This window comes from Notamacropus eugenii, chromosome 1, assembly GCF_028372415.1.
Source record: "Notamacropus eugenii isolate mMacEug1 chromosome 1, mMacEug1.pri_v2, whole genome shotgun sequence".
NCBI classification, from domain to species: Eukaryota; Metazoa; Chordata; class Mammalia; order Diprotodontia; family Macropodidae; genus Notamacropus; species Notamacropus eugenii.
In genome coordinates this window covers 469,046,249-469,065,051 of record NC_092872.1, presented here as the reverse complement: position 1 = coordinate 469,065,051, position 18,803 = coordinate 469,046,249, and the positions used below count along the sequence as shown (strand labels likewise).

The 18,803-nt window shown below is 38.0% G+C and overlaps 1 protein-coding gene across 1 annotated transcript in view; it reads right to left on the bottom strand.

The window, feature by feature from the left end:
* Positions 1 to 18,803, bottom strand: part of RBL2 (RB transcriptional corepressor like 2) — a 44,270-nt gene extending 25,467 nt beyond the window's left edge. Inside the window, exons 1-4 of the mRNA XM_072632221.1 lie at positions 16,424 to 18,803; positions 13,309 to 13,439; positions 5,917 to 6,117; positions 2,011 to 2,075 (exon numbers count right to left, since the gene is read on the bottom strand). Of these exons, the coding sequence (XP_072488322.1) occupies positions 2,011 to 2,075; positions 5,917 to 6,117; positions 13,309 to 13,439; positions 16,424 to 16,684 (658 nt within the window). The 5' untranslated portion in view covers positions 16,685 to 18,803. The remainder of the gene's footprint in view (positions 1 to 2,010; positions 2,076 to 5,916; positions 6,118 to 13,308; positions 13,440 to 16,423) is intronic.

Sequence of the window (18,803 nt, the reverse complement as noted above, 5' to 3'; positions counted from 1 at the left end):
AATCTTTCACATTCTCTATATTATTTTATTAATATGCCTCTCACAGACGAATTTTACAATATCCAACTTAGAGGAAACTTAAAGACACCTTACAAATTGTTTCTAAAATCGTCAAGATGATTCCTCAAGAATTTCATATATCTAATTCTTAAAAAGAATTAAAAAATTCTTAAAACACCAAACATTTGTACTTTAGATTTCTTATTCCTTATTTGTCTACTTACCTCACGTGGCCCCCCTCCCCCCTCAAAAAGACAACCATTTACCTTGGTATATTTGGATAAACAATTTTTAGCTTCACTTTAAATGAAATATTGAACAAATTAATGTAGATGAATTAAGCGTTAAAAATAACATTCCTCTTCTTTTGGTCAGAAATGCAAACCGCAGTTATTATCTAATTTTTGCCGCACTATTAGCTAAGATTTAATCATGTAAGCAAATCTAAGCCACCCTACACCACTGAAAAGAGGTTAAAAAAGAAAATCTGCTCAACTCTGAATGTAAAACAGGAAGTGGTACTCACTGGTCTTCAAGATACAAAGCGTGATATAAAACAAGCCCAAACTTGTCACTGTGGCATGCTTGCCACGATAAGCAAGCAGAGACGGGTCACCACTCAAAGGAAACAAGTTCACAACATAAAGAGCTTCAACGTTTCTAAAAGTTAAATCTAATTTAAACTCCTGGGCCTCCCAACTTTGAAATACTTTCTACCTTGCCTCTACATTGTGACATTACAAATAAACATGACCTGGGAGACCATATAAAAAAGTATCCATACAATGGCAACAGGTAGATAAAAATTCCTTCACTATCAGAAGAGCTGTTCCACATCCCAAGTAAAATATTTTCTATTCCTCTATACCAAACAGAATGTGTGTGGGCTTGAAAGCAAAGGTGCACTCTAAAGTGCAGGACAGTATTACTAGAACACAGCAGCCCTGTTGACAAGCTGAAGGATGAGCTCTAAGAATGGCTTAAACGCTTATGTCTGATACTAGTATTCCTTAAAATTCCTGACCAATGTGGTCATCTTTATTGTGGCCAGAGAAGTGAGCTCTGGTAGAAAGAGTCTGGGAGTAAAGACTCCTAGGTTCAAGTTCAAAGTGCAGGCTCTGCTACTAACTAACTAGCTAGATCAACAACTGTAAACCTATATAACTATACTCTTGCTTCCTCAGTTTTTTTTTTATCTGTAACATAACAGGAGTGCACTAGATGTTGAATAATACTAAGTTATACTTCAATCTTAAGTCTCTTGGGACTTTATTATTTTTAAGGTGTAACTGTATCAAGGCAGCTCAGTGGTAAAGGAAGCTCAAGCTGTAACAAATAAGCTATGTAGAGTAGGCTTTCTTTTCTAAAGGAGAGGGCTTCTGACAACAGTTATTTCTTTCCGGAACTATAAAGTGCCTGAAAATTCTGTGGAGATAAACTTTATGAAAAGTAGACTTATAGGCAGCTGAGTAAGTGAGGTGGGGGGAAAAAAACAACTGTCCAAAGTTTAAATGACATACCTGCTTAAACAAGTTGTAACTAATCTAGATTCAACCAGAAGCTACAGGCTCCATCCTCACAGAGTCTCCCTCACCCCCAAAGAAGGAAAAAACACATAGCTGAGTCTGTAATCCTTATATAATAAACATGTAATAAATAAAGTACATTTCCAGTGAACAACTCAATAGATTAGCTTTGAAAAATAGCTCATGAAGAAAAAGATACTCAATATACACACTCCAACTACTAAAAGGACAGATTCAATTAAGGATAATGAAATCTGGACATAGGAAAATTCATGCAAACCATGGGAATGTTTATGGATCAGAAGTAAAGAAAAGAAATATGAAGTTGGGTTCCTTTAGAATCACTTCAAAGTTAACCATGATATGTGGGTATTTCAGGTTTACAAAGTTAGTACCTAAAACATTCTGACAGTCCATAAGCATGCTGACTGAAATCTGAAGTATTAAGTAAATTCATAACATCAAATTCTACTGGTTTTCTTACCTTTTGCATACACAAAGAGTACCCAACAAAACTGGAAAACTTCTGAGACCGTACACGGTTGCCGCCTTTGGAAGGGGAAAGCCATGAGAATTAGAAATGACCTCTTAGAGTGACACAAATTAAGAATTAAAAACTCACAACTGAGTTCAACAGTCTTGAATTCTATTTTAGATGGAAAGCTAATAGGGACTTTATCTTCCTGACAGGAAATCCTATTCTGCCCAGATGTTGGCAGGTATGCAATAGTTGGGGAAATATACTTCAGGGAGAGATGCTGAAATGTAAGTGTTTATAGAAAATATGACTAAGCAGATGTTTTTTAAAATGACATCAATAAGACTACACAGGACATGCTGTGTGTGAAGATCCAGACTGTTAAACCTGCCCCACATGCCCTTCTCCTAAGGTAGAACTATTTTTCCCCAAAAAACCCATTCCAAATAAAGGCCATCTATCCTGTCCCTTTAGGAGTTCCCCATGTCTATTTCCCATCTTTTAACGCATATTCACTGTGCTCTGGTATGTCAACTGAGAAAGGGTATTCAGAAGAGGAGTTTTAGACCTCTTTTTAACTGATGGCTTCCTGATCAGGTATCTGTCAACACTCAGACCAGTTAGCAGGATCTCAACAGCTTAACCTAGCCCTGTGAAAGAAGAGCACTGCTTTAAGCATTAGCAGATTTGAGTTTTAGCCTTAGCTCTGTCAATAACTACTGTGTCCAATAAACCTACCCTACTTAATCCACAGGAATACCATAAGGATCAAATGGCATAACACTTTATTGCTTTAAAATTACACCTACAAATTTTATTTATTTGATTATCTATTCAGTTAACTCTACAATTATGAGCTTGGTATTTAAGACCCTCCACAATCTGGTCTAAACCTAGTTCATCATCTTCTTATCTCATTTCCTGAGACTTGCTCTTCTCCCCAACCCCAACTCCTACACTCTGCTGGAAAAAACACTAAAGGAAGGAGAACCCAGGAGATGCTAAGATTAGGAGAGCTAAACTCCCAGAAAAGATTCTGGTTAGAAAATTTCTGTGGGTAAAGTCTAGGGGATAATAACAAAAGTGAGGTTCAGATGACTGAGTCTGTAGCTCCATTTTCCATTGGGTGTCAAGGGAGTAGATGTGAAGGGCAGACAGAACAGGACCTTTCTCAAGGGTACTGGGAAGTTAAGAGAGACAAGCAGAGGGAGGAAGATAGGTGGAGCCAGAGAAGGAGAGAGGTAGAGAATGACTCCTGTATGGCAGAAACATGATGAACTAGTACAATAATCTCAAAGGTCAGAGCTACAGCAAAAGAAGCTTGACAACAGGAACAAGAACAAAATGAGGAGGGCCGAGTAGTGATTAAAAATTTAAATACATGCCAAACAAAATACTCTGAAAGAATGTGCCATTATGTAGCTTGTCCTTGCTGTATGTTATAAAGCAGCCTTAGGTACTTTATATCAGTTGGCTCTATGTGCTATCTACTAAAAGGAAACTGGGAATAGGCACATCTGAAAGAGCAAAAAGGCCCAGAGTCTAGGAGTGAAGCTCTTTGGAGGAGCCAAACTCCTAGAAAGAAGCTTAATGCTCACTTTCTCCACTCCCTCATCACTTAATCCTTCTTGAAATCTGACATCTTGAAGCTTGAAATTCTTCTGTAAGCTTAGCAACAACAGCTTCAATGCTGATACCTTTTTCCCAGTCCTCTTCTTCCTGACCTCTCTGCAGCATCTGAGATGCTGTGGCCCATCTATTTTCTTCCTCTTTGGCTTTCATGACACTATTCTCCCCAAATTCTCTCTTAGACCCCTTTGTTGGATCATCTTCCATCTCCTGCCCTTTTAGTCTGCGGTGTATTGTGGCCCCTTCCTCTTCTCATATGTGCTCCCCTTCGGCAACTTTGTCTGTTCCCATGGGTTCAAGTATCAACTCTATATACACAAGTAACTCTCAAATCCATATATCCTGCCCTAATTCCTCTTCTGGAATTCCAACACCATATCCCCAGTTGCCTACTAGACATCTCATCCTGAATTTCCCATTAGCTTCTCAAATTCAATATGCATGAAATACCTCATTTTCCCATGAAAACTGTCCCTCTTCAAAATTCCCTATTTCTATTAAGGGCATGTCATTCTCCCAGTCACCCAGGTTTGCAGCATTAGAGGAATCTTTGACTTTTCTCTTTCCTCAGCCCTCCCATCTTCCATTAGTTGTCAAATATGTCAATTCTATTTCTACACCATCTTAAATGTGTTCCCTTCTTTTCACTCACACAGCTACCACCCAAATACAGGTACTCATCCCTGTTTTACCATAACAGCTTCCTAATTAGTCTCCCATATTCTAATTTTTCCCTCTCCAACTTAATCTGCTAACATAGATACCAAGATAATATTCCCAAGGGATAGGTGTGACCATGTTATTCTCTGTTCAAAAACTTTCAGGGGTTTCCCCATGATCTATACAATAAAATGCAAATTTGTGAGCCAAGCATTTGCACATCTCCACAATATGGCTCTCATTTTCCCAGGTTTACTTCACATTACTGCCCTTCACAAATTCTACATTCCATCAAAGTGGCCCACTTTGTGTTCTCTGAACTTGACCCTAAATTTCCTGCTGGGGTTTCCACACAATCCATCCCTCCAGATGGAAAGGGAAGCCTCTTTGCTTCTACCTCTCAGTCTTGTTTCCTTCAGTGTTCAGGTAGATGGCCACCTCCTCAATGAAGTCTTTCCTGATTCTCTGTTGTCCATGCTATCTCCTTCCCCAGTTTTTATTTGTCTACTTGCTCCAGTGCCCAAAGACTATAAGCACCCTGAGGGCTCACAGAGAACTTTGCTTTCATATTTGTATCTCCAGTGCCTAGTATTGTGCGCTACACAAAGTAGGCAATTAATAAATGTTTAATAAATTGAATTGTGTTATTTCTTTAATGTTCTCAGGGTCAGTAGAAAGCTACCCAGAAAAGTGGTGACTGAAAGACAGCTAAGGAACCTTCTGTTCGGGAGCTACTTTGAGATCATCTGTTTAATCAACTAAGGAAACTGGGACTGGAAATTGCTTGCTGATTACTCATAGCTATAGATCAGCAGATAAAGTAAAGACCTGAGGCCAAGGGAACTTTAGATTCATTATCCTAAGGGGGAGTTATGGTGAGGACTTGTGGGGGTACTGGAGGGAAGCAGTTACAAGACTATCAAACTTCTATGCAGACAGAAATCTATAAGGCTTCGATTGGAAGTAGAAAATGCATATATTCCCATTTTTATCAGCCACAGCACAGAGGTACAAACTAAGGGTAGACAGATATTGTGTTAACAGTAACTGGCATGACTTGATAACAAAAATAAATTAGTCTATTTTGTTTGACTCAACTTAGCAGTGCCGTGTTTATAATGCTTTCAATCCTCTTGAAAAGTGTACTGCCACAGCAATTGATTTTTAAATGTCTACTCAAATGCTCTGTCTCATTCTTGCCCATGTGTTTAAAGATGCAGACTTTTGTTTTAGACATAGTAAAATGAGATCCTGCTGAAGTAGATTTTGTTCTCTGCATAAAAAGACTCCCCAAATACTAATTGTGTGATCATGGGTAAATAACTTTTCCTCTTTGAGTCTAACTTTCTTCATCTCTAAAAGGGAGTTAATTGTATTTATATTATTTATCTCACAGAGTAGTTATGAAACACAAATGAGACAATACACGAAAATACTCTATCAAAAACTGTGGCAGTATATACAAACGTAAAGAATGATTATGATAAAACAGATGAGCATAATGTTTATTTAGGGGGAAAAGAGCAATTTAAACTCTTAAAGACAGAGAATGAAATAGAACTAATCCATGGCTTCTAAAGACAGAAAACTTCTTATTTTTGGTTAACAAACGGAAAGTCCTACCGGTATTTTCGTCCTCTTTGTTGACAAGGTGGTTCCTCTTGAGAATATCGAAAAATGTCTTGAAAGATGGGTTCATACTTCTTAAAAATCACAGCAGACACTGTGAAATTTCTTTCTAGTCTTTCAGTACGTTCTCTGAATCGTGAAGGCAGATTTGCCATATCTTCCCACTTCTTCATCTTGTTAAAAAATTCAATTAAACTGGTTTTTAAAAGATAAAAAATTAAGACATTCATAAATTAAGTAATGTTAACTTTTTAAAAATGATATTACTTCTTATTAATTTGAACATTGATATGGATCACAATTCAAAAGGCCATGAATTAATTCTAAATAGGCAGTTATATTTTTGTATGTGTTGATACAGAATTTTGACAGTGTTAATCACTGTCTTCAGAATTTTTAAAATTTTTACTCATGGTACATACATATATCTGGTTAGGTTAATTTCTAACAACTATCTGTAATGCTTCTTTAATAAATATTGGGAAAAATAACAACAATAACAAATGAAAAAACAGCTTTGGGTTTAAAAAGAGAGAAACTAAAAACCCTTAAATTTAACAAAAAGAATGCTGTAGGGTGGAATTTAGATGTTTCTAACTAATATGTACTAAGTATAAAGAGAAAGTATGGCATACAGGATAAAGGACTTGCCTTGGAGTCAAGAAGACCTGGGTTCAAATCTTGCCTCGGATATACTAGCTATGTGACCAGAGGCAAGTCACTTATCATGCACAGTATAGGAGACAACTCTTTAAGACTGCAACCTATAAAGAGTTGCTGATCTGCATTGGTAGAAGAAGGCAATGTATTATCAGCTTACTATACTAATAAAGTCACTGATCCATACTTAAAAACAAAATCACCAAATTTTTAAAATCACTAAATAGGCTAACCGATCTATAATTAACCAATTATAATTATTTCAATGATACCCAAATAAAAACAGCAATTAACATTAATATTGATATGTATGTATAGTACATATATGCGCACATGTTCATATAGATATTTATGTATACATACACATCATAGTTATACATGAACACACACACCCATAAACCTTACGCAAAGAGTTATATGACTACTACCAAATACATTTAATTTCTAAGCTAGGGTTTCTCTAACAGTTCTTCAAACTGTTATGAAGAAAACAATATATCTTTCAATATGATGATGATTAACAAAATTAAAAAAAAACATTTGACAATAATTAACAGCAATATATCTCTCACAGTTAATATATATTCAAATAATTTAAGTATGCTCCTTCCCAAATACAAACTGATGAATTATGGTATGAGGTAAAGGCTAAATTATTACCTCTCTCTAATATTCTGCACTCTAGGCCAAGAAATATTAGTCTACTACAGAGATTCCTAAATTTTTGTGTGCCACTGACCTTTCTAAAGTCCAGTAGAACCTATGGACCCCTTTTCAAAAAAATATTTTTAAAGTAATTGAAGGACAGATAGTGGAGTGATCAAAAACCAAAATCCTACAATATGTTGCTTACAAGAAAGACACTTAAAAGACAGAATAAAGCTAAGAGGCTAGCGCAGAATCTATCATGACTCAGCTGAAATTAAAAAAAAGTGGGGGTAGCAATCCTGACCTCTGTAGCACCAATGAGATATTTACAGTGCCCATGTGACTATTTCATGGTGACCATGAATATCCCAAGCACAATTCTGAATCATAAAATACAACAGACTCTCCACATGGAAGACAAAACCAAAACATTTATTCAGACACCAGGAAGCCAAATCCATCATAGTAACAAAAATCTATGCACAATAACAATGCAGAGAACACAACACCATCCCCAAGCCTTCTCCCTGCAGGCTTCCCACAAACCAGCTCCATTAAACAAATCACAAGCAGGCTTCCCTTAAACAAAATGCCCTTCTCACACTCACAGACAAATGTGGGCTTGCCTGCATCCTTCAGTTCTGACTGCTCTCTCACTAATTTCCTCTCAGCTCTGCTCTAGCTCGGCCTCTTCCTGTTCCACCCTTTCTATTCTACCCTTTCAGCAAACTCCTCCCACCACAGGCTTCCATGTGACCCTAGCAGCACACTTGGGCCTATTAATGAATATGAAAGAAATCCCTATTTAAATAACCATTACAATTTCAGACAAAGTAAAAGCAAAAATACACCTATTTAAAAGAGATAAAGAATGAAACTACATCAAGCTAAAAGGTACTTTGGCCAATGAAGTAATATCAATTCTAAACATATATGCACCAAGTGGTATAGCACCCAAATTCTTAAAGGAGAAGTTAAGTGAATTACAGGAAGAAATAGACAGTAAAACTATACAAGAAGGGGACCTCAACTATCCCTTCTCAGAACTCGATAAATACAACCAATAAATTAGCAAGAAAGAAACTAAGGAGGTAAATAGAATATTAGAAAAGTTAGATATGACAGACAGACCTTTCAAGAAAACTGAATGGAAATAGAAAGAAATATACATTTTGTAGCACATGGCACCTACACAAAAACTGACCAGGTGATAGGGCATAAAAACCTTAAAATCAAATGTAGGAAGAAATATTAAATGTATTGTTTTTGGATTATAAAGTAATAAAAATTACATTCAACAAAGGGTAGTGGAAAAATAGACTAAAAATTAACCGGAAATTAAATAATCTAATCCTAAAGAATAAGTGGATCAAAGAAAAAAAATCATAGAAACAATAAAAAATAATTTCATTAAAGAGAATGACAACAATAAAACAACATACTAAAATTTATTTGCATGTAGCCAAAATAGTACTTAGGGGAAAATTTATCTCTCTAAATTCTTCAACAAAATGGACAAAGAACAGATCAAGAAATTAGGCATGCACCTAAAAAAACTAGAAAAAGAACAAATTAAAAATCCCTAATTGAGGACCAAATTGCAAATCCTGAACATCAAAGGTGAGATTAACAAGACTGGAAAGTTAAACAACTATTGACCTAATACATAAATCGAGGAGCTGGATTTATTAAAAAAAATCAATAAGATAGACAAGCAACTGGATAATTTAATTAAAAAACCCCCAAATATCCAGTATCAAAAATGAAAAAGCTGAAATCATTACCAATGTAGAAGAAATTAAAGCAACCATTGGGAAATATTTTGCCCAATTACTTGCCAATAAATCTAACAATCTGAGTGAAATTGATTAATATTTATGAAAATATCAGGAAATAGAATGTCTAAATAATCCCACCTTAGAAACAGAAATTGAATAATGTATTAAAGAACTCCCTAGAAAAAAATTGCTAGGGCCAAATGGCTTCATGAGTGAATTCTACTAACATTTAAAGAACAATTAATTCCACTGCTATATAAACAACTTGGAAAAATAGGCAAAGAAGGAGTTCTGCCAAACTCCTTTTATGACACAAATATGATACTGATACTTAAAACAGGAAAAGTCAAAACAGAATAAAAATTATAAACCAATTTCCCTAATGAATATTGATGCAAAAATTTTGAACAAAATACTAACCAAGGCAATTACAGCAATATATCATAAGGATTATACACTATGACCAGGTGAGATTTAACCAGGAATGCAGGGTTGGTTCAATATTAGGAAAACTATCAACATAATTAACCATTACAATAACAAAATGAATAGAAATCATATGATTATCTCAACTGATGCTGAAAAAATTTTGACAAAATACAACACCTATTCTTATTAAAAACACTAGGAAGAATAGGAACAAAGGGAGTGTTCCTTAAAATAATAAGTAGTATGTATCTAAAACCCTCAGCAAGCATTATCTATAAAGGGGATAAGCGAGAAGCCTTCCCAATAAAGTCAAGGGTAAAGCAAAGATGCCCATTATCACCATTATTATTTAAAATGGTACAAGAAATGCTAGCTACAGCAATAAGAGAGGAAAAAGAAATTAGACAAGGCAATGAGGAAACAAAACTTTCACTCTTTGCAGATGATATATTCGTATACTTAGAGAACCTCAGATAATCAACTAAAAAATTGCTTGAATTAATTAACAACTTCAGCAAAGTCACAGGCAATAAGATAAACCCACATAAATCATCAGCATTTCTTTATATGACCAACAAAGCCCAGCAGCAAGTGATAGAAAGAGAAATTTCATTTAAAATAACTATAAACAACATAAAATACTTAGGAGTCTACCTGCCAAAATAACCCTAGGAACTACATGAACACAATTACAAAACACTTATCACACAAATAAAGCAGATCTAAACAACTGGAAAAATATCAATTGCTCATGGGTAGGCATATCCAATATAATAAAAATGACAATTCTGCCTAAATTATTCAGTGCCATACCAATCAAACTAGCAAAAATTTATTTATAGATCTAGAAATAATAATAACAAAATTCATACGGAAGAACAGAAAGATTAAGAATATCCAAAGAATTAATGAAAAAAAATGCAAAGGAAGGTAGCCTAGAAATACCAGATCTCAAACTATATTATAAAACAGTAATCATGAAAACTATCTGGTACTGGCTAAGAAATAGATTGGTGGATCAGTGGAATGTGTGTTTGTCCTTCGTTGCCAAAGAAGACCATGCCATCAGAGAAATAATGACATGACTTGCACTTGACTTTGTTTTTGAGTGAGGGAGGGTTGTGCAGGTCACCAGCCTCACTTCTCCTCCAGAGCCATCTGAATCCAATGACCAGAGATTCATCAAGATGACTGGAGATGACCCAGGGTGAGGCAGTTGGGGTTAAGTGACTTGTCCAAGGTCACACAGCTATTGCGTGTCAAGTGTCTGAGATGAGATTTGAAATCAGGTTCTCCTGACTCCTGCATTGGTGCTCTATCCACTGCACCACCTAGCTGCCCTATCCCTGCCATACACACTTTATCAATGGCTAAGTCTTTATGATTTTATCTCCACAACTTTTACATCTACACACTTCTCTCTACTCCTATACAGCGCTCTGAAGTTTAGAATTTCACCTCTTGCCTAAATTAATACAACATTATCCTCAATTTATCTGCTTTCAGTCTCTCCCATCTCTGATCAATCCTTCACAGAGCTGTCAAAAGAATCCTCCTAAAGTGCACATCTGACCACACCATTCCCTGCTCAAGAAGCTATAGGAGGTTCCTCTTTGTTGCTTCATTCTCATCTGCAATTTTCCATCTTCCATCACTAGGCCCTTGAAAGTGTGCATGATCCTCCATGTCTGGAATGTTTTTCTTCACATTCCAAGAGGCCTCTTACTTCTTGAAAATCTGGCTCTCATACTACCTTCTACACCATCCCTTTCTTCATTCTCTCTTGAAATTCGCACACATACACACACTCTCTCTCTCTCTCTCTCTCTCTCTCTCTCTCAGTTAACTTGTCCACAAGTACAACATAAGTTCTTTGAGGACAGGCACCACTTCATTTTTGTCTCTGTAGCTCTAGGATCTTGCACATATTAGGTGCTTAATAAATGTTCGTAAAGCTGAATTGAACTATAACTTAAGTTTCTAGGCCAGAGACCATGTGTTCCCTTGTAATGCCACAGTGAAGGTTGGTCACAGAATTTAGAACTAAAAGAAACATTAGTGATCATCTAATTCAGCTTTTATTTAATGGAGGAGGAATTTGGGGATGGGAAACAACTTGCCTAAGGTCAGTTAAAATTGGAAATATCAAACCAAGTATTCAAACCAATGTCCTTAGACTCATGAATCATATATTCTCACCACACCATTTATATGGTGGGGGTTAAGCTCAGTTCTATTAAGACATTAGTGACGTGGGTAAGAAGGAAGAAGAAATAACTGGTCCTGGCACATCCTTTCAGATTAAGTACACAAGACATAGTAGTTAAGGAACACAGTAACCTAGTGTTTGATAAACCGAAGACCCCGGTTTCTGGGATAAGAATCCACTACTTGACAAAAACTGCTGGGAAAACTGGAAAACAACATGGCAAAAATTAGATATAAGCCAACATCTTACACCATATACCAAGATTACAAATGAGTACAAGATTTAAAAATAAAGGTTGACACTATAAGTAAATTAGAAGAACAAAGAATAGCATACCTGTCAGATCTAGAGAGAAGGGAAGAATTTATGACCAAACAAGAAGTGGAGAGCATTATAAATGTGAAATGGATCATTTTGATTATACTAAATTAAAAAGTTTTTCACAAACAAAACCAATGCAACCAAGATCAGAGGAAAAGCAGAAAGCTGGGAAAGGATCATTACAGTGTCTCTGATAAAGGCTTCATTTCTCAAATATACAGAGAACTGAGTTGAATTTATAAGAATACAAGTTATTCCCCAATTAATAAATGGTCAAAGGATATGAAAAGGCAGTTTTCAGATGATGAAATCAAAACTATCTATAGGCACATGAAGAAGTATTCTAAATCACTTTTGATTACAGAAACACAAATAAAAACAACTCTGGAGTACCACCTCACACCTATCAGATTGGCTAATGTGACAAAAAAGGAAAATGATAAACGTTAGAAAGGATGTGGGAAAACTGGGATACTAATGTACTGCTGATAGAGAAGACCTACATGAACAAAAATACTTATAACAGTTCTTTTTGTGGTGGCATAGAACTGGACACTGAGGGGATACTCATCAATTGGGCAATGGCTGAACAAGGTGAATATAGTGTATGAATGTAATGGAATACGACTGTGCTATAAGAAATGAGGAGCAGGCAGATTTCAGAAAAACTTGGAAAGGCTTACATGAACTGATGCAAAGAGAAACGAACAGAACCAGGAAACATTGTACAGCAACACTGTGTGCTTATCAGCTTAGCTTTTCTCAGCAACACAATGATCCAAGGCAAGTACAAAGGACTCATGAAGGAAAATGCTATCTACACATCCAGATAAAGAACTGATGGTCTCTGAATGAAGACTAAAACATATTTTTTAAGCATATACTTTATTCTTTTTCATGTTTTTTTTCCTTTTGATATATTTCTTCTTTCACAGCTGTGACTAATATGGAAATATGTTTTTCATGATAGCACATGTATCACATACCAAACTGCCTACTATTTTTGGAAGAAAGGAAAAGAAGTAGGGAGAAAAATTTAGAACTCTAAATCTTAGAAAAATGAATGCTAAAAATTGTCGGGATATGTAATGGGGAAAAATGAAATACTATTAAAATATTTGAATGAAATGCTAAATTTTAATAAACTTCAATTTCAAATTTCAAGGTTAGTGAAAACAAAGATGTAAATTACTTTTTCTAATCTAAATTCATGGACCCAATGAAATCTATCTCCATGGATTCTGGATTAAAAACCTCTGGTCTATCATTACTTTGATTAATGGGCTTTTATATAAATCATACTCTATTTCTTACACTTAATATATTTAATATATAGATTACCTCTGCTCTGAACACCGCAGGATTCTGGTTAAGGAGACATAGTTCCCTTCTACTGTCCCTTTGCTTACAGTGGGAACAGATTTTCTGCAAGCCACATATAAGGCACATGCTAACCAATGTAGATCATTCCCCTGTAAAATAAAACAAAATTAAGTTGCTACTAACAAGTCAAAAATAAGAAACTTCAAATTGGAATTTAAACTGTGTCCTTGTTTAAATATAATAATTTTGCTCACAATTAGAAAATACATATGAAGTCAAATTAACCTTAAATTAGCAAGGATGCCTACTCCAATCTCCTAATCTTATGGATGAGAAAACTAAGACAGAGAGAGAACAAGAGATCTGTACAAGGTCACCCAGTTGGTAGAACCAGGATCTGTACCCAAGCCCTCTAAGTGTAAATTCAGGTGTACTATGCTGCTTCCCAAGGACATTGGTGGCTCCACTGACATTCCATTCAAGATTCATGTTTAAGAAAAACAGTGCTTAATTTCCAAAGCCACACGTACCTTATATACATATTTTGCACTTCCTTCATGATGGAAAGTCTAAATGGCTGGAACTCAAATGAAATCTCTTTCCCAAGGAACACCTTCACAGTTATCTTCCAGGGCTATAAGAATATCTTTCTCCCTGATAAGGGTAGGCCTAGAAGATGCTCAAGCAAATTGCTTTGACAGCATTTAGTATTCTTTCTAATCAAAAAGGAAGGAAAAGGACAGTTGTCCTTTCTTCACACTGAACACTAACTTAATTGATGAGGGTGGGGATTCCTCGCCTTTTATTGTGTCATGGACCCCTTTGGCAGTCTGGTGAAGCCTATGGACTCCTCAGAATCAGAAGTCCATATATATAGAGCCTGCACAAAATCAAATACAGTGAAATGAATCGCATGAAATATATAAAGTTACTAAGAAAATCGATTACATGGAAATAAATTTATCAAAATATATTTTTTAAAAAGTTCATGGACTCCAAGTTTAAAATCCTTGGTTAAGGGAAAATAGGGATACATTTCAATTCAAGCAAGAAACAGTTGTTGTCCTCATTTCTATAAGTCATATAATTTGTGTAGACCGACAGACCAAAGGGTAAAATTCTGTACTAAACAAGCTGAGCTTTATTTTCCAATTTGCAATGTGGCATTTACTATGTCACATTTGCTTCCAAATACAACATATCTGCCTGCATAATACTAGGCAAATGTGGTCTGCCAGACTGAAACTGCAGTTATAATATAGAAAGCAGCACAGAGAGACTGTGATAAGTAGGGAGACAAGTGTTTCTCAACATCACCAAAATAAAGTACTCTTTTTGTCTCTAAGAGGTATACTAAATGAGGATTCAAATCAATATTTCATCAAAGGCCAAGATTCTCAGTAAGCAGAACTTACTTGGTGTCCTGAATATTAGGTATCAGAATATAATAGCCAAACATCTGATAAAGCATAAAGATTTCTGGATGTTTTTCACTGGTCTGTGAAAGGGTACCAGCAGGATTTACCCAGTACTAGATAGAGAAGGAAACATTCTCTAGTTTGTAAGTGAAGACATGACCACAATATAGTCACTGTGTCAATACTTGAGGAAGAGAAGAAACATTGTGTCAAATTGACAAGGTCGATAAAAACCTTTGTGCAGTTCCTTTGTATTTAGCAGTACCTCAAAGGCTCACTCTTATCCAAAAGCATGACTGACATCCTTTCCACATGGTTTAAATTAGTCCTGAGTGGTCAATGCATTAAATTTATGGGTCAATATGCATTTATTTGTATTTTAAGAGCATTCCCTAAGTATGAGGGGGAGATACAAAGTTTGGTGAGAATAGTCCCTGCCTTCATGGATACATGGCTTGGATACATACATACATACAGTTTACTGAGGGATATGAAACACATACAACTCTCAGCTCTAAAACTTTCTAGCATTGTAATTCAAGCAAGTAACTTTGCCACTAAGTGTTTCCTCATCTAAAGAATGGAGATACTACTTTACCTGTTTCACTGAGTCATCAGCAAAGTGCTTTGTAAAACTTAAAATACTATGGGAGTGTTTTGGTTTGTTTGTTTTACAAATAATGATGAAATTAAAAAAATAAGTGATTGGATGACCACTTGTCAGCATACAAAGAAATGCAGTGTTGTTCAGGTTATAGATCAATAGGATTTAGAGGTGAAAATAATATTAGGGGTCGATCTCAATGATTTCCAAAGCCCCTTCCCGTTCTAAATTTTAGCTCTTGTACCTCCAAGCTCAGTAATCTTTTCATTATACCATCCTGCACCTATCTTAGCAAAGTTGGGAATGAAATCTTTTTACTACCTGTAAAGAATAAGAAAACACTACTTAGGTCAGGGGGCTGAACTAGCTGAAACCTTCCATAAAGTTAATAGAAGATCAGGACTTAGTAATATCAAGCATCCCTCAAGTCAGAAAGAACTGCATTCAAGGAATGATTGCCCACACAAAATAATTAATAATGGCTCACATTCTGCTAGCTCTTCGCCTTTATTTCCCACCCAGATGACCTCCTGGATTTCATGATCTCCTCAGCAACCCTCACCTCCCGGGATCATTCCCCATGCAAGCGGCCGGACTTGATGACACCCTGCCCCGCTCCTTCCTCACTTTTTTAGGTGTGCTCTCCCCCTCAGGACACTGGGAGCTCAGGGCTTGTTTTACATCTCTCTTTGTCTTCCCAGAGCTTAGCACAGGGCCTGGCACACAGGAGGCATTCGCTAAATGTTCACGAACTACTGACACGAAGGCGTGAAGGGCCCTCAGAATGATTTAATCCGACCCCCCATTTTACAGACGAGCAACGGAGGGTCGGGGAGGGGAGGTCACCAGCGAAGAGCCACACAGCGTTCCAGCCTGCCTTTAAATCCCCCGCCCCCAAGAGGAGCCTTTCTCGCTCCAAGGCAAACAGCCCCTCCGGGGGAGGGCGTACGTCGCCCACCGTGCGCGCGTGCGTGTGCGTGCGTGTGCGTGCGGTGGGCACGAGTCCGCGGGAGGCGGGCACTCGACCCGGAGGGGCGGTGGCCAGGCCCGAAATCCGGCTGCGGCTCTGCCCCAGGCCCGCCCGCCCGCCCCTCCCTGGATGCGGGCGCACCTCCAGCGTGTAGCTTTGGCTCATGCTCCGGTAGCTCTCCCACGCCTCGGCCCGCGCCTCCTCGTCCATGTTGAGGCGGCCGCAAAGCTCGTCAAACCGCTGGCGCGTCTGAGGCGCCGGCGTCTGCCCGACAGGCCCGCCGCGCTCTGCCCCAGCCTCCTCCCCACCATCCTCCGTGGGCGCTTCCTCTTCCGCGCCGTCGTCTTCCTCCTCTTCGGAGGCCGCCGCCGGCGGAGGCGGCTGGTCTGCCCCTGCCGGCATCGCGCTCCGCTCCGCTCCGCGACGGCCGCTTCTTAGGCGAACGGGCGGCCCCGGCCCGGAGCCATTCAAACCGCGAAGCGCCCGCCCGGCCGGCTGCCCGCAGCGCGCCTGCGCCGCCAACGGTTACGTGGCCGCTCCGGCCGCCGTCACTGCGAACGCGGCCTCCTGGAAGCTGTAGTCCGCGTCGGGTGCCCGCGAGGGACACAAAGCCCCATTTTGTGTCTTCGGCCGAGCAGCTCGGCTTCCTAGGAATTTACGAGTTGGGAGCGGCTCCTAAGTCATTCAAGCCTCCTCCTTTATTGTTCAAATGTGCCAGTCCCCGGGACAGGTGCCAAGCTTAGCTGGGAACTCGGGGGTGGAGGTGCGTGGAGCTTTTTTTCCCCCCCTATTCCTTCTTAGGTTCCCTGTAGAACGATCTCTTTTTTATAGGAGAAACAGAAGGAGCAAGAAGTTGTTGGAACTGTAAGACACACCTTAGCCTTGTTAGAAGGGGGAAGGAAACAGGTTCAGGTAGAGTGAGTTATCCAAGGTCACCCCCCTGGGGACTGCAGCTCAGACCTTCTCATTCCCCTGCAGGCCTTTTCCCTTCCATGCTACTTCTACACTGGCCATCTCATTTTCTCAGCCTCAACAAGACTCATCATAGGAGTGGAAAGTTAGAGCAGGAATCTGGACGCTTGGGTCCTTGTTCCTACTCCATATGCTTTCTAGCTGCGTCAATCTCATCAAGGTGGGCCTTAGTTTCCTCATCTGTTAAACAAATTAGGGAATGTGTCAGTGGCTGAGTATTCTCTGAACAAATTGAACGTCATCGAACATTAATGTGCCCTAGGAAATCAAGAATGATCTGAAAATGCCTGGGAGATTGAAAGAAATGTGACGTGCAGAATAAAAAAAAGAGAATTTGAATAGGATACAATGTAGAGCTACCACTGTAAAAAGCTGGCAACAAAATTAAAATATGTTGATCAGAAAGGGTTACAAAAGCAAATGGGAGCATTTTAATTAATCACATGTACAAAATTTGCCAGTAATTTGGAGTTTGCAGTTTTATGTATAATCATTTTTTTTTCATTTTGAGTATTTTATTGTTACTTTTAAGAATAAAAATAAGGGTTCAATAATGTATGCTGGGCTTGGATTTAGAAGACCTAGATTGTAATCCCCAACTCTGCCATTAACTTGATGTATTATCTGGGGCAAGTTCCAGCCCTTTTGAGACTCGTTTCTTCTTTTGTCAAATAAGGAGGTTCAGAGCATATGGTCTACCACTCAGGCCTCATTCCTACTGCAGTGCTATTTCCCCCAACTCTATACACTGGGACACCTATTCAGTCTCCCCAAGTCTCATCATGGGAGTAAAAAATTGCAACTGATATTCTGTAATTTACATCCTTTAAGGTACATTGGTATGACTTGAATAATTCTGAGTCCTTCTGCCTAATCTCAAGGCCACCTAAAAATATGACCAAAATGCCCTCCCCTAAAACTAATTCAGTCATAAAATTCTCCTGCCTCAAAGCCTGGGTTGAGGTTTTAACTGAACCTTGATTCTCAGTCATTCTAAACCTTCTAAAAATATCCTTGAAACCTTATTTTACACACACATCCAGCCAAGGGGGAGAGTAAAAGAAAACTGGATTTGGAGAAAGGTGATGAGTTGCTGCTAATCACAATCTGTGTGATCTTGGGAAAATTCTGCTCTAGTTTCAATAGTGTAAAATTTGGGGGTTGGTCTAAATGGTCTCTGCTGTCTCTTTTGAGATTCTGTGAACTGCTTCCTAAGGAGCCTAAATTTGGGCTTCTTCCAGCTAAGTGGAAAAGTACCAAATCAGGAGTTAGGAGACCTACTAGTCCTGTTCTGCCACTCTGTGACTAGGTAATTCACCTCCTCTTTCTGTTGCTTCTTTTCAAAAAGAATCATTACATACACCCTGTTAAACCCTAAGCTGGAACAGAACCCAAATGGAGAGAATACCTATGTCTCACTTAGGAAGAGACCAGGGTTTTCTAAATGTCACTTTTTTTTAATCTTTATACAAAAGACAGAAAAAGAGATTTGTATCTGAAACCTCGCATCTATAAATACTTTAAAAAAGTGTATTAAATTTATGTTAGT